Raw genomic sequence first — 15,765 nt, forward strand, 5'->3', positions numbered from 1 at the left:
TATTGCTGCTTAGTGATAGGTTGTTGTAGAGATAATGTTAAATTCACACACTTTAATATTTTTATGTCAAAACTGAGCTGCACAAGGCCCTATGTAGTGTAATTTGCTTCTGAGCTTGCCCTGCTTTGAATAGGAGGTTGGACTACATGCTCTTCAGAGGTCCTTTGCCATCTAAATTTTTCTGAGTCTAATAAAATGGCAGCATTGTTACCATTAGAATTTTAAAATTTCCTGTCACCATAAAACATCTAAGGTAACAATAAAGGAAAACAACAAAAAAGTGGATGACTACAGTGTTGCTGCAAGATATATACACATTGTTTTTAGTGCAAAACTAGTCTAGCTTAGAATGAGGTAAAATAACTAATTGATTGTCTGGGAGACTCTGGAAGGAATTTAGTCTCCTGTTGAAAACTTCATATGTGTTTAAAAAAAAAACAAACCCAAAAAGCCTTCAACTGTTAGCAGTTATTTTTCAAAAATCTAGCACACTTTTTAACTTTTCAGGGCTGTTTTCCTCCTATGGGAAAAAGCTTCAAAACACTTGCACCTCTTAAAAGTTTTCCTGCAGTCATGCTTTTCTTTTCTGATTAAGACTCTATTGCTTTCTCTTCAGATGCTTGTTAATCTGTTCCAATCAAGAGACAGTAACATCATCAGACAGTGTGCTTCATCTCCCTCTTCGGTGTCTTATCTTCTGCTGCCCCGTTCTTACTAGACATGGTCACCCCACCTATTTGCTGCTTTGGAGTGCTGTTCGCATTCATCTCTAGTTTTAGAGCTCCTTGCACTCCATTTTGCCAGCGTTGTTCTAATACCTTGTCCTTTTCCACATAGCAAAAAATACAGGAGAGAATGGGAAGTAAATTTCTCTGCTTATCACTAGACTTTTGATTCCTGCGTTTGATACAGCAGTTTAAGCACGGCTAGTGAAGCTCTATCTGGTGTATTACAGATGAGGCAGCAGTGTCTGCTGTGTTAGTTGCAACTGACGTGTAAAATGTCTCATCTGGTGCTAGAAATCTCTTCCTATAGCTCTGAGAACAGCTAGTAGCTACAGATTGCACAGACTCTGAATGCTCAGCTGCTGGAAGAAGGTTAACTTCATTGCCCCAGAGCTGCAGCACTCGACAACTAACAGAGGAGTTTGTATGCTGAATATTTAATATCAATATGTCAGCAGAGCCAAGTCTGCTACCATAGCTGGCACTTGCTGACCTCTTGCTGGAAAGGAGGATCACTAGTAAGGCCAAAGGTTGTATCCATGGAGGCAAACCCGATTTCAACCCTGAGAGGTTACTTGGCTAAACAGCGAGGCCAGGAAACTTGATAGGACAGTGTAAAGGAAATGTAATAATTGTTTCATGTAGTGTACTTGAGACTATACAAACTTTGAGAAATGCACTGTAGTATATATAACTTAAGAATTGGAAGTGTTTTTGAAGGAGTAAATACAGGAAATAAACTTGATATTATGTTTCCTTAAGAAAAGCCAACCTATTGTGCTTCTTTTGCATTGGAAAACTGTAGGTGGAAAGAGAATTGTGCTCTGCAAGTGCTGAATTTGAGGATTTTGTACTGCAGTTTATGGACAGGTAAGTAAGCTAAGGGGTAGGTGGAAGCTTGGCGTGGAGAACTTAATAAAACTTTCAAGTTCCGCTTACTAACATTGTACTTACTGTATTTGTGTAGATGTTTTGGACTTATAGAAAGCAGCACACTAGAACAAACTAGAGAGGAGACCGAAACTGAGAAAATGACTCATCTAGAGAGTCTAGTGGAATTAGGTCTCTCTTCTACTTTCAGCACAATCCTTACCCAGTGTTCAAAGGAGATCTTTAAGGTATGTAGAACATGGGCTTTCCATCTAATTTTAAGAGGCTTAATTTTCTGTTGTGAATGACTGGTGCATTCAGATTCTTCGCTCCTTCATTGTCCCATTGTGAACTCCCATGTTTAACCAAAGAAAGGGCTGGGGGTACGGGGAGGAGGAAGTTTAGCACTTCATTTGTTTTATGATTTTATATACATCAGTACAGAGCTCTTGATACTCCCTTCCCCATTGATGATAAACATTAGGAGCAATCATTCTAACAGCTTATTTTATCACTTTATCATTTTAGGCTGTGATTTTTGTCTCTTGATGGTAATGCTAACCTACCCAATCCTCTGTGTTTTTTTTTTCTCTCCCTACCACTTCCTCAGCTGGACAAAAGAAGCTGTTCAAGGAGCCATGTGGCTAATGGGATCAGAAAAATTATCTGGGTTAAAATAACTCCCGAGGGAGGGGGGGTGGAGAGTCCAGGTTGTTACACAGTCAGATTCTTTCCTTGCAGGTTGGGTTGACACATTTTAATCTGTTTATATTATGTTATACGTATATTTGGAGATGCTAGGTTTTGTACATTTTGAACCATTGCACTCGGCACTTGGGTATGATTTTGGTTAATTTGAGTCCTAAATTCATTCTCGGTTGTCAGTAAGTATTTAATTTGTATTTTGCCCGGTTGTTCACTATTAATCACATGCAATCTACACTATATATTGTTCAGCTTGCCTTGGAAGGTATTGGATGGTAATAAGCTTCTTTAAAATATGCTGTCCACTTGCGTAGTTGATAGTTAATTCCATATTTATTTGTTATTTAAGGGATGTTCTGACTTTACATCAACTTCACATGTGAAAAAGCGTAGTTTTTCTTTGAGGACTGCAACTAACTCAAGGAAAACTTTTTTCTGTGTAGTTTCTCAGAAGCACTCCAAGCTTACATTAGTCAACAAGATGTATCTGACATATTTTCTCCTCCAAGCAAATATTCTACATGTGTCTCCAATTTCCAGCTGAAGGCAGTGTCCCATTATGTCACCAGTTAAAGCACTCAATGTGTTTTGTTTATAAACTCTTGGGGGTGAGGAAATACAGACCTTCCTGTAATTGAATTATTCTAATGATAGTGCTTGCTCTTGTGTGTTTTCCAGTTACAGTGTGTTACTGTAACTGAATGTTGCAATAAATAAGAAAAAAAAGTGAAAACCTGCAAACTGAAACTATGTTGACAAGCCTTTTGTTGTTTCTGCTCCTGTAGCAGCCTTTATTCTTCTGTTCAAGGCTGTAGTTGTACAATTAGACATAGCTGTTGCATAGAGTGCAAGTGATGTCTACTGATAACATTTAGGATTTTTTTCCTGAGCAGTTACTATTGGCATAAGTTTTTAATCTTTCTATTCTATAGTATTATCAGCTTTAATTGCGGTGGTAGTTACACTTTACTCAGCTTTAGGCATTCTACAGAACTGTTTCTCTGTCTCTCTATTCTGATTTTTTTTTTTAGTGTGATCATGGTTGCAGTCTTATGTTTTAAAATAATACAATATTATGTGCAGGTGCTGCCTTCTGTGTGACATCAAACATTTTGTGATACCTAATTTTCTTTTTTTAAACAAGTAACCTCCATCTTTTTATACTAATTTTTAGGTTGCCTTGGAGAAAGTTTTCAACTTTGCTGTTTCAAATATATTTGAGACAAGAGTTGCTGGTCGAATGGTTGCCGATATGTGCCGCGCTGCAGTAAAAGTGAGAGAAAATGCTCTGACTTCTTTTGCTTTTTAGTTTAAAAAAGAAAAAAGCCAATACTACTACTTTTTCTTACGTAAAATCTTTAATTTTTCATGTAAATACAGATGATTCTTAATATTATGTCTTCTAAAATTGGATGATTGCATATAGCAATATGTCAAGAGGTTAATTCACAAATTTTTTCTTGCATTTATGTTAAATTTAGGTTTTATTGAGTGTTTAAAAATGGTGAAGTCAGGCTGGCTCTAGATTGAGTTGGGAGTTCAGATACTGTCTAGTCTTCTCTTTTTCAATAATGTTGTTAGAGATTTTTATCAATGTGTGCACTGAGTTCCATAAGGCATCTTTTTTTTTAAATGGGCTATTTATGATGCTGTTTCCAGTGCCGTCCTGAGGAATCCTTGAAGCTGTTTGTACCACATTGCTGCAATGTTATAACTCACCTCACAGTCAGTAAGTTTATAAGACTTCTAGCGTTGTTTGCTTTGTTTAGGATGGACTTTTGTTAAACATAAAAATAATATTTCAAGCTTCTGTGTGTTTTCCACAACTTCGTTTCAGTGATGGAAATTTAATTCTGTCCATTATTTCGTGTAAAAAACGAAACCAACAACTATTTACGTGTAATTTCCAGATGGAAATCTATCAAGCTACAGGAGCATGCTTCTTTAAAAAAGTGATAGTTTAAAATGTCTCCAGACATTCCTCAATTTCTTGGAAAGCATTCAAGATATTTAACTGGCTAAAGTAACTTCCAGTTGGACGTGGGTGCAGTATGCATTATAAGGTTGCAATAGAGGGGTTGAGAGTAAACTTTTGGGATGCAAGCATCTGGTTTATGATTTAGCTTGTTTGGAAAACTTGCCTGCAGTATCGTTACAGCAGTGCTTATCACTTGTTCCTCTAGATGATGATGTATTACGTGATGAAGAGCTAGATAAGGAGCTGCTTTGGAATCTTCAGCTTTTGTCAGAGGTATTGCAAAGAATGTTCTTCCTATGCATGTAAATTGTTGAATCCTGTTTAATGCCACTGAAACAGGAAGAAAATAAACTTCTGCTATTAAGACACAGTAAAAGTTGTATGAGTGACACTGCATAACTTCTTTTCTAACTTTAAATGGGACAAAAGCGGCTGCTGTTTGAACAAAATAAACATGCAGTATGTATGTGGAAAAAAATTAAAGCATTTAGTACAGTTATTGAAGTATAGAGAAAGAAGGGGAATCAATGCAGAGAAAAACAAGATGCTTTTGGTAAAGATAAATTTGTTTTAGATGGATTTCAGAATGTGTACGAGTATTGCTGGAAAATTTTGAATGGAGTCGAGAAGCAATGTGTATCAGAGTTCTTTACTTAAACTTTTCCTACAACAGTGGAAGTTCATGTGTAGGTTCAGCATTTAATTTTAATTCAATGTGACATACAGAATGGAACTTGATACAAGATCGGTTGAGCAGTGTGATCCTCTCTTTCGTCCTCTAGAAGAAAATTGATTATGTTTATCTTTGAAACGTTTGTCTTTCCTATCAGATCACTCGAGTGGATGGAAAGAAGTTGCTACCATACAGGGAGCAGCTTGGGAAGATACTGCAGCGAACTCTACATTTAACCTGTAAGCAGGGTTACATTCTGTCTTGTAACCTACTGCACCATCTTCTTCGTTCTGCTACACTTATCTACCCCACAGAGTACTGCAGTGTGCCAGGTGGCTTTGACAAGCCTCTTTCTGAATACTTTCCTATCAAGGCAAGGATTTTCATTTATTTAGGATTAGAGGACTTGACTTGCTTTTTTAAAAAAAACAATCATACACTTTATTTGTTTTTATTTGGAGATTTCTGAACATATGTAGCAGCAGTGGGAAGTGTAATTGAAAGATGATTTGGGCTTTGAAATGTGTAGCAAGTTAGAAGTTAATTATATTGATAGCAAAAAATGAATACTGGCTGTTGTTTTGAGTAGTTTTATAGCATATCATATCAGTGTTTTACAATGTGTGTTTTACAATGATTGCATAGCTACAATAAGATAATGCAAAACAAGAGTGCCTGCTCATGTTTCTTAGTCTTGTAATATATGATGCATTTAATTGACACCCAGCTATCATGAAGTACAGTGGTATAAATAGTTAAGCTTGGAGTTTAGCAGGAGAATTTTTCTGTTCACTTAAATACCCAATCAGAGGAAGCAATTGTTGCACTGCGACAAAATTAGTCTTTCATCTGCTTTTGTGGCTGAGAGCTGCAGCCTTTCCTTGTTCCTCTTCATAGAAATGTGGTTATCAGATATAACAAGTAATGGTGAGTGCATGGAAAAATGAGTACATCAGTGCAAAACAATTGCAAGACAGAAGATATGGTATTTTACAGGTAGGCAGGATAACAAATGAACAATGATTCTGCACTGAGCTGAGATAAAATGAAAGTAGAAAAGGCAATATTAAAAATTACTGAAACTGATTAATATGCTAGTCTGCTGTTAAGACTTTGAGGTCAATTTGTCAGTATTACAGATGAACAGTGCAGCAGTTTTCAGCTTGCCTATTTGAATATAGAATTGCATTTTACTTAAAAGTGTTTGTTCACGTAACTTCACAGCTGCAGACAATCTAATGCTTGTTACTGAAAGATAGTACAGTTTTATAAACTGATGGGAACATCCAGTTGGGCCAGATACTCCTTTAACACCAAGCAAAAAAAATCTTCATTGCTCCAACACAAAAATAGATATATATTTTTTTAAGTTCGTCTCTGAAATTGAAGAAAATCACAATTACTTCACTGTTCCATGCATCATTGGCTACTTTAGAAAGTATATACTGTATCAACTCTTAATTCCCATTAGCAGCTTGAGTTTGTCCCTTAAATGCTTGATTCCCTGCCTCAGTGTAAAACTGCAGTTCTGTCACTTTCTCAAGTAATATTCATGGAGGACTAGCCTGCTCTTCCAAGGAAGAAATGTAATAGCAGGCTGCACTAAGTGTATTACTGTAGTTCTTTGTACTGTTTGTCCAGTCAGATCAATCAGGTGTTTTAAGAACAGATGGTGAAGTTTTGAAATATGAAATTGCCATGTAAAATTGGACAAAGACAGGAAAATGGGAAGTGAAGACTGCAAAGGCCTGTCTATTAATTAGTAATAAATACTGACTTTTCTCTTCCAAATACTCGTGCTGTTAATCCTATAGCAAGTCTGAGCTCTTTGTAAGCCAAAATTTAAAAAGTTGTCTTTGTTATGGGATGACCTAGCATAGTATGGAAAGTCCAACTTAAAATTTAGCTTTCTTTTTTTATTTTTAAAATGAAAGTATGAAGTTTCCTGACTGTGGTTCCAAACTGAAAAGAAGTATGATAAATGGGCTAGCTTCTTTACATTCTCCATAGGAGTACCAAAATTCTGAGTTATACTTGGCGATATTTGTGAATTTGTATCCAGACAAAGGAATAATAAAGATATATTTCAGTTAGACCTGTATAGTCCTTTTCCTTTTAGACCTTTCAGGTATGTGTTATTTTCCAGGTACATGTAGACATTATAGTAGGTTTGAGACTTCTGTTTGGTTTTATTGGGTTCTTGTGGGGTGTTTTTTTTCCCTGAAATTGTCAGGATAACTGCTTTACAGCAGTAGCTAGTTCATGTGTTTGGAGGTTTTTTGGGTTTTTTTAAGTAATACTAAATGTTAATTTTTTCAAAAGACCATTTGCTCCATAGTTTGATTAATAAGCAATGTCTTTACTTTAGGACTGGGGTAAACCGGGTGACCTGTGGAACTTGGACATCCAGTGGCATGTTCCTTCATCTGAGGAAATAAATTTCGCTTTTTATTTGCTGGACACATTTCTGCAGCCTGAGCTCACCAGACTAGAGCACTATGCAGTTGGAAACCTAGAAATGTCCAGGTTGGTGGTGATACGTAGTACAGAGAAGGTGCATTTATCCACTCATGTCTGTATTAATTAGCTATTGCCAAACATACTGTCACTACAAAAATTAAGGAGTAACATAATATAGTGTTACACTGTCTTCAATATTATTTCAAGACTTCCAAGATTTTTAACTCTCAAGAGTACCTGTAGCTTGGAAGTGCAGTTCATAAAATAGGTAACATTATTTTGAGCAGAACAGCTCTTTAAAAAAATAAAATCTTAAGACACTTTGTGTTGTTATAAAGACTTTTCTGTTCCAGATTTTTTTAAAATACATACCACAAATTATGTTTCCATTTAACTGTAGCTGGCAATAAAAAAGCTCTTCCTCTAGACTCTTATCATGTTTTGGCACAGCCATTTGTGTTCCTAAGCTATGAAGTGGAACACAGAATTGATTTGGCTTGGAAATCTGCCTCTCTCCATTTCCTTCCTATGAGTAAATGGATTCAGTACATAGTGTGTCCCTGCAAAAAGTGGCAGTGTTGAAACTTGAAGAGGTAATGCAGAGTCGGTGCCATAACAAATAGGAATGGAGGCAAGAGTACCGTTGCCTAGTCTTGTTAAACTCTGTTAGTGTGAAACCGTGGCTTCATAAGTTTAGTTTCCGAAGCACAAGATAATAATGAGTTTAGTATGTGCTAAAGCATTTACAAGTATCAAATAGCTAAAGCTGTTGACAAGCATTAAATCTTGAACATTCTTTGTTTCTCATGTTAAACCTTCGTGTCCTTGAAGCTATATATACTTCAGTTGATGTTCATAGCATGTGATGTTATACCTCGTGCTATAAAGTGCAGCCCTACTTGAAACAGGGCATGGTGTATCACATGCCTATTTTTTTTCCTGTCTGACCCAAGCTCCCACTGTTTTTCTGAGAAAGACAATATATGCTTGACAAATCAATGCCACCAAACTGCAATCAGAAAGTATATTTAGACTAAAAGAAGAAAGGATGTACTTACTATTTAAGCATTTGGTTGATTTGTGTGTTTATTTCTTGCGTATTTTTCTTTGATACCTTGTATGTAAAGCTGTTAATTTGTAACAGGATTGGACTTTGATTTGGTCAAGGCTTTACTGTATTACTTAACAGAAATAAATGGTGGTGATTTGGGAGAATATAGCCAAGTGCAGGAATTGCAAATTAAGTTGGAAGGCAAGATAGCACAGCTGCCAGAGTAGAGAATACCATTAGATGCAGAGGGAGTAACAGGTGTGAATAAATGGGGTATTAGATGAGCCCGCTATTATTTTGAATTGCAATATTCCTGGAGCTTGAATTCATGTCAAATTTCTTTTTTTCCAGTATTCCACTAAGCAATAATTAGAAATCAAACATTTTTTATATATTTAGGAGCTTCAGAGTAAGATTTTCTATTACAAAAGATAAAATGAAAAATTCTAGTAGCCTTTGTTCAACGCATGTATTTAGAGAATTGATAAGTCATGCATGAGTATGAAGAGCTCTTCAGTAAAGAGCATCTTAAGGGGGTTGAAAGGAGTTATTTTACAAATCAGAGCTGCTTACCACAAAGACAAGAACAAAGGGCAAAATTTGTAACTAAAGGCTACTAAGTTAGATGAGATAGGAATTATTTTAAAAGCTTAATTCTTTAACACATTAAAAGTTTGTTCACATTGTTGCATTATAATTGATCTTGAGCCTGTAAAATAGTCACTCATAAAGAAAGTATTCCCTCATGATACTCATGGTGCGAAGGACTTTTCTTGGCCTTGGGGTGAGGAGTTATTTCAGGGATTTTAGCTGAGATTTAAGTCAAATTCTGCAAAACAACTTTTTGGGGTAAAGCTGTCTGTTTTGAGAATAGTTTATCCTCTTATACTGAAGTTGTCTTCATAGCTTCAGAATACAAAATCTCCAAAACAAGCTTTTCAGAAAGTTGAATGTTGGAATTCTGTGATAGAATTAGGTTGGCTCAAAAAAGCACAGCTTGATTTCTGTAGCGCTCCATCTTGTGTTTAGAACTGATACAGCTAAAGAAAAAAGCTTTTACAAAATTTCACAGAAAAGATAGGGTTTATCATTTGTGTATTTTCAAGCATTTAACTGATAAGTAATCGGGTTTTCTTCTTTGTTTAAGGGATGATGTGCAGCAATGTCTTGCTATAGTGCATAACTGCTTGATCGGTTCTGGGAACATTCTGCCTCCTCTGAAAGGAGAAAGAGTGGCTCATCTGTAAGTAAAAATTATTTTTATATCACTAACTTTGTTACTAATTACATTAGCTCATACTGGGTTTTAGTGCTTTCCTGTTGCTGTTACCACACAACTGATTCTAGTGGCTGTCTTTAAGGATCTCGTTCTAGTATAAAGATACAGAAATTTGAAATAGTGACTTACAGAAACACTAGAGTACTTAAAACATGAAAGAATGTTAAGTGCTATTTTTCATGCAAGACTGAAAATGTTTAAAAAAGGTAGGTGACGGCACTGCATTACTGATGCTACTTTATATAAAGGAAATGGAAGATAGGCATTTATTCATATGTTTCTCCTTCTCTAAAAGAAGCCTTCAAACCATAGTGCACTGCCATCTTACTAATGTTCCTGTCACTCTGAACAAGTAAAGTCATAAACTTTCTGAACTTAACTTCTTGCCGGCTATCTTCTCATATTAAAATAGAAAATAAGTCCCATCAAAATGCTCTAACCCCTGTGAATAATGTCACAGCAGAACCTGGCTACTGGTGCCAGCATACAGTAGAACTCTACCAAAATTGCTTGAGTAAACCTTCATTTTGGAAGTAATAGGAACTTTCTATTATATTACAGTAGTTCAGGCTTTGTAACAGACTATGTTTTAATAGATGAGATTGCTGCTTTAGCTCAGACTTCTTTGAGAAAGTATGTTGAAATATTGTTAGAGGCAATTACGAGTTTTATGTCAGTATTCCTGTTGTTATACGTCATGTTTAAAATACCAAGGTTTTCGATTAAGGTTATGGCCACAGTCTGTATTTGGTGACTATAAAGTTGTTCCTGAGATTTTTTATGCCCAAGTGCCAGCTACTAGACGTGCCAAGGAGCATTGACACAGTCTCAAATGCATTAATTTAGGTGCCTAGCTTCTGTGAGCTTCTTGTACTGTGGGAGAGGCTCCTCTTGAGTGTATGTTAGAATAGTTGTTAAGCTGGAGGGCTTTGTAGAGGCTGTGTTTTACCATCAACTATTGTAAGACATTCAGGGAAGTAATCTTTTAATTCAAGAGGCAGTGCAGGGCATTCAGGCTAATCATGTCTATCTTAGAAAATAAGGACACAGCACCTTTCAGGAGGCATTGACTGTTCCTGTACGAGCAATGTGCTGCTGGCCCATATTGGGAAAATGCGGGAGAATGTTGGTATTGCTTCTTGATTCAGTCTCAGTCGTGCCCTGGCATCTGCTAGGCAGCAAGCACTGGATGTTTGCAATTCTCATGGGTCATGGGTTCAAGGACAGAGCTTCTGCTGTTGGTCCTTCAAAGGAGAAGGATGTTTTGTTCTTGGATGCCTTGAACTTCAAAATACAAGGCTGTCTGGGCCCAAAAAGTCTTTAACACCACCACCAAAAAAAAAAAATATCTGTTGTAGCTATAGTAATCTATTAATCAAAGAAATAACACCTGTCTAAGAGCAAGCAGTTTTATACCCCTGTAGGCTATCTGATTGTCAATAACTGAAGCTTCATTTGGTACAAGAGAAAACCTCACTGCCTGTGAAGAGTGAATTGCAGCTGTTGTTAGAATGTGTTCATGTAGACTGTTTCTGCTGTTGTTCGGGTGTGGGTGTTTTGGGCAAAGTCTGTAAATTCTTAATGTACGGATTAGGACATCAGTCTATAATCAATTTCTAAATTGCTTGTATACTTTATGGAAGGTTTGCTTCATTCTGTTGGTTATCTGTGCTGCCTTATTACATATAGACAGTTTACATGAGAACATGCTGAAATCAATTTGTTACTAAAGAATCAAAATCAGACTTTTCTCACATAATCTGAATTTTGGAACTCAATAGTTTGTTCTACTAAATGTCTGCAGAGCTGCACAATCCACCATTATCTGATTCTGGACGGACTTTATGCATGTTGATGAAACATCTTCTGCTCCGTGTCAACAGGGTTTACATTAAGGCTTTTGAAAAACGTACTTAAGGCAATTTATCTTTACTTTGCACAGGAGTCTGGAATTTGCCTGCCGAAGTTAAATGAATGTTGTTTAACTAAGCTCTAGTTCTTACTCTTTGTATGATTTAAATTATCACAAACAGAACATGGATTTTTAATGAAGGAGTCAATCTGAGGGAAGTAGGGTGTGTATGTGCACAGTGGGTTGTACTTCGGCTTAGTAGGGTGGACTAAATACTTTAAGGAGATCCTTTTGCACTTCATATCAAGTAAATATTGGATCCGTGTCAGTTTATTCAATGTACTTAGCAAGAACAATTTTATAAAGCTGAATATCAATTTAGCGTCTTGAGAGATGAGGCTGAGTTCATCCATGTGAGACAGATGGTGTTCATTCTAGTGAGGTGTGTTCATTCTTACAAAATGTATATTCTGTTTTAATGGTTTACTGTATGTAAGCAAGGGTTGCAGAAAGGAATTGTACCAAGAAGGAAGATGTCCTCTCCATTGCCTTACTTCCTCCTCTTCCTTCCCCAAGAAATAACTGGAATATTTGTAATGAGGAAGATACCTTTTGATTTAAAAAGCAGTATGAAACAGCTTCATGTGAATACTGTTCTCTGTCCCATATGCCCATAAAAATCATATCCAGTTTGAATGTAGAAGCTGGTTTTTTATGAACTTGCTATTAAAACAAAAGAAGAATTTGATTTTAGTTGTTACTGTATTGTGAGTTCCTGGGTTATTTTTTTGTAAGATAGCAGTTTACATTGTCAAACCTTTTCTCATTATACATAGTGGAAATGCGTATGAAGCATTCAGTTTTGAAACTGAAAAGCTTTTATTGAAAGTAGTTAAGTCATACCCAGAATATCTTTATTTTAAGTACTGTGTATTCACAGTTAGTACTTACCGCTAGTGGTGATGATATTCACTGTCCTGAAGTGACAGTATTAGAATATTTTTGGGTGTGGGTAATGGTAAATGGCTTGATATATTTAAGTTAAAAAAACTCTACATGTATACTTCTAAAACAAACTAGCACATGAGATTTCTCGTCACATGCCTCCTATGCCACTTAACTCTAATGAACCATAGCTGATCACACATCATGTAGTACAGCTTTGTTATTTGTGCTGGCTGTGAAGTAGAGCTGAGTGGGTGTAACTGCTAGATTTTCCTTCATCTGGGTGGTTAAAGATACCTGAAGATTCTTGCTAAGACAGACAGATAATGAGTGTTTGTTCCTTTATAATCCTCTAGCCTGCTCACTGAATGAAAGTCACATAGGTGGGGGAGAGCTTGGAGCTATGGAATTTGAACCTCAGCGGAAGTAGTGTGTGGATAGAATGAACTTTGAAACTTTGTGTGCAGCAGGATGATGAACTAGATATGGTGGTTCAGTTAGGACTGTGAACTCTGCCTGCAGGCTGCCCCTGCCACCAAGATGCTTTTTTTTCTCCAAACGTGTGGGGTTTATTGTTCTGTGTGACAACTGAAAGCTGCCCAAATATTTGCAGACCTTGTTTTTAGGGTCTGTTTGCAATCTTGCTTGGGTGACAGGCATGGGACGGCAGTGGTGGGAATAAAGGAGAAAGGCTGCTTTCTTCATTAGGAGCAGGCTGCAACAGCGTGAGACCACTGTACCTGATTTGATCATTAAGTGACTTGGTCATAACAGTGGCTAGTACGAAGCAAGATGACTGGACTGAGGGAGAAGGAGTTTTTTGTTTAAGTAACAGGGAGAACTAATTATGGGAATTATATATTGACTGTATGTCACAGATGTCACAAGCTGGCCAAATGCTTATTTCATTATTGGTTGTCATAATTGACCTGTGGTGTTGCATAAAATTCCCATGCATTAGATGAGAAGTTTAGGGGTTTTTGGATGGATAAATTTTAAATCATAGTATTATGTAAATTGTATAGTGTTCTAGAGAGATGAGAATATAACAAAAGTTGGGAACGCTGTTTTGGGAGAAGAAAATGAAGGGGTCTGGATTGAAGTTCTAAAACTTTCTGCTTTAAAATAAATTGCAGAGATGAATGTATGAGACTGCTTTTCCACTAACACGGTAACTATTTGCTGCTTGACGTTTTGTTGCTATAATTCTTTTGAAGTTACTTCTACAGTAGGAGAACAGAGCTGTTGCAAATATAAGGCGTCTCCACTAGCATGAAGACTACTATGTTTTACTGTAGTAGTACTTCTAGGATTCTGTTTTGTTTGATTATAGATAGTGTATTACAATTCATCAACAGCGTTTTATGGAAATAATGTTGAAAAGTCTGTTGCACTGTTCAGTGACAGAAACTTTTCATCTTGAAAAGTTTTGTGGGAAGTCACTTGGTCCATTTCTATGGACTTCTACAGGTTTATTGTTCCTCAGTGTCAAAACACCCGAGAATACCCAAAAATTAAAAAATGTCTGTCTTCATTTCTCCTTGTTAAGAATAGTCTGTTTTGTGTCTCAGCAGTTTATTTTATTTAGTAGCTATTGAAAATAGATTTGCTTCTTGAATATTTAATATACAAAGTTTTTATGTTGGTTTCTTTTTTTTTAATTTATTTTTATTTATTGTTTGACAAAGCTGAAACTGAATGGAATTCCCCAGCATTGGTCTTGTGTGTTTTGCTTGTTAGACAGAATCAAATTGTGCCCTTATTTTCATGGCTTAATAAATACTAGTTAGAGGAAAGGTTTCAAAACTCCTGTTTATCTACAAGTGTGTACATTAACACAAGCTTTCTTGACTCTCCTGTCAATCTAGGTTAATGTTTTTATGTTGTTTCATTAGTTTCTCTCATTAGTTTTTTTCATCTTTTGATGACTGGTTGTCTCCGAACTGACGAGTGATATATTTAGTACAGAAAAAACATTGTTAAATTGACTGACACTTGACTTGGGTATGCTCAGTATACCCAGAAGTATACATTCTTGTGCGTGTGTACATGCACACACTCGGTATACACATCAGCATAGCTGTTGTGAAGTGCTTGAAGAGTGATTTCATTGTTTAGTGAACCTGAGCACAAAAGGTTTAGGTTTCATAATGTTCCAGCTTTTTCAGAGCCTAAGCAGTTCTTGTACGTAGTTTGCGATTTTTAAATTTTTTTTTTCTTCCGAATTTTGGGAGCAAAATTCCTACATCTATTTTACATGAATGACCTGAATAATTTATATCTTCCTGAAAATCCCAACATAGATTAATTAAAAAATAGCTCATGCTATTTTAAGTGCTTAGTGTTACTGAGAATGTTTCATACATGAGCAGGTGTTTAGGGAGATGGTAGGCAATTCAGTAGAAAATTGTGCACAATCCATGCGCAAATAAACTGCATAATTGAAACTTGTCAGAATTGAAAAGAATAGTTAAATTTCAGTAGAAAATAGAACTTAAATAAATGTCACTTGGTGTTGAATTTATGTTTTTGTCCTGTAAGTAGCAAGGAATTTAAACTTCATCTCTTTTTGGAGGATGAATGAATTCTCTTCCGAAGTGCCATGCATAACAAATGAATAGAAAACTATTTAATGACTCAATAGTGTGTATTTATATTATTATTCCACCTGGTGTTCTTAATCTTTAGTAGAGATGCCATTGATTTCAGGTGTGTTCTGTGAATTACTTTTTTTTTAATGCAGAATGGACAGTTAGAAGGAGAATGGAAAAAAGGAGTTGAGGCGGCTGCCAGATGTGGTGAGGAGCAATCCTTTATGACAGGGGTAGTTTTTTGTGGCTGAGTTAAGGTGTTCAAAGCCGTAGTCAGAGCTGTGGCTAGTTATCCCATTGTAGTTGGGTAAAAATGAATACACAGGTTTTTTCTGCGCCTGCAGAAATGCAACATAATGGTTGCTCTGCTACACGAGGTGTGTGCAGGTATAGATAGTGCTTCCGCGCACGCAGTCTACCCCTTTTTCTTAAGGGGCCACTGTAATTGCAAGTAATATTGATCTCCTTTTGTTGTGATGACTGTAATGGTGTGCAAATAGATTATTTCAAATGCAGACAGTATAAAGCACTCTGAGGTTGAGAAATCTTTCAATGATGTTCAATTGAGTTCCCCTTCACTTTGCTTCCCTTCCTTGCAGCCTACTTATTAACAAGGTAACACTAAGCAGCTGATTT

The 15,765-nt window shown here is 36.3% G+C and overlaps 1 protein-coding gene across 1 annotated transcript in view; it reads left to right on the forward strand.

Annotated features, from left to right (window-relative positions):
* Nucleotides 1–15,765, forward strand: part of PSME4 (proteasome activator subunit 4) — a 70,649-nt gene that overhangs the window by 24,757 nt on the left and 30,127 nt on the right. The window contains exons 13-20 of the mRNA XM_075413631.1: nt 1,531–1,595; nt 1,693–1,843; nt 3,475–3,573; nt 3,960–4,029; nt 4,484–4,551; nt 5,109–5,324; nt 7,320–7,477; nt 9,610–9,705. Of these exons, the coding sequence (XP_075269746.1) occupies nt 1,531–1,595; nt 1,693–1,843; nt 3,475–3,573; nt 3,960–4,029; nt 4,484–4,551; nt 5,109–5,324; nt 7,320–7,477; nt 9,610–9,705 (923 nt within the window). The remainder of the gene's footprint in view (nt 1–1,530; nt 1,596–1,692; nt 1,844–3,474; nt 3,574–3,959; nt 4,030–4,483; nt 4,552–5,108; nt 5,325–7,319; nt 7,478–9,609; nt 9,706–15,765) is intronic.

This window comes from Opisthocomus hoazin, chromosome 2, assembly GCF_030867145.1.
Source record: "Opisthocomus hoazin isolate bOpiHoa1 chromosome 2, bOpiHoa1.hap1, whole genome shotgun sequence".
In the NCBI taxonomy this organism is placed as follows: Eukaryota; Metazoa; Chordata; class Aves; order Opisthocomiformes; family Opisthocomidae; genus Opisthocomus; species Opisthocomus hoazin.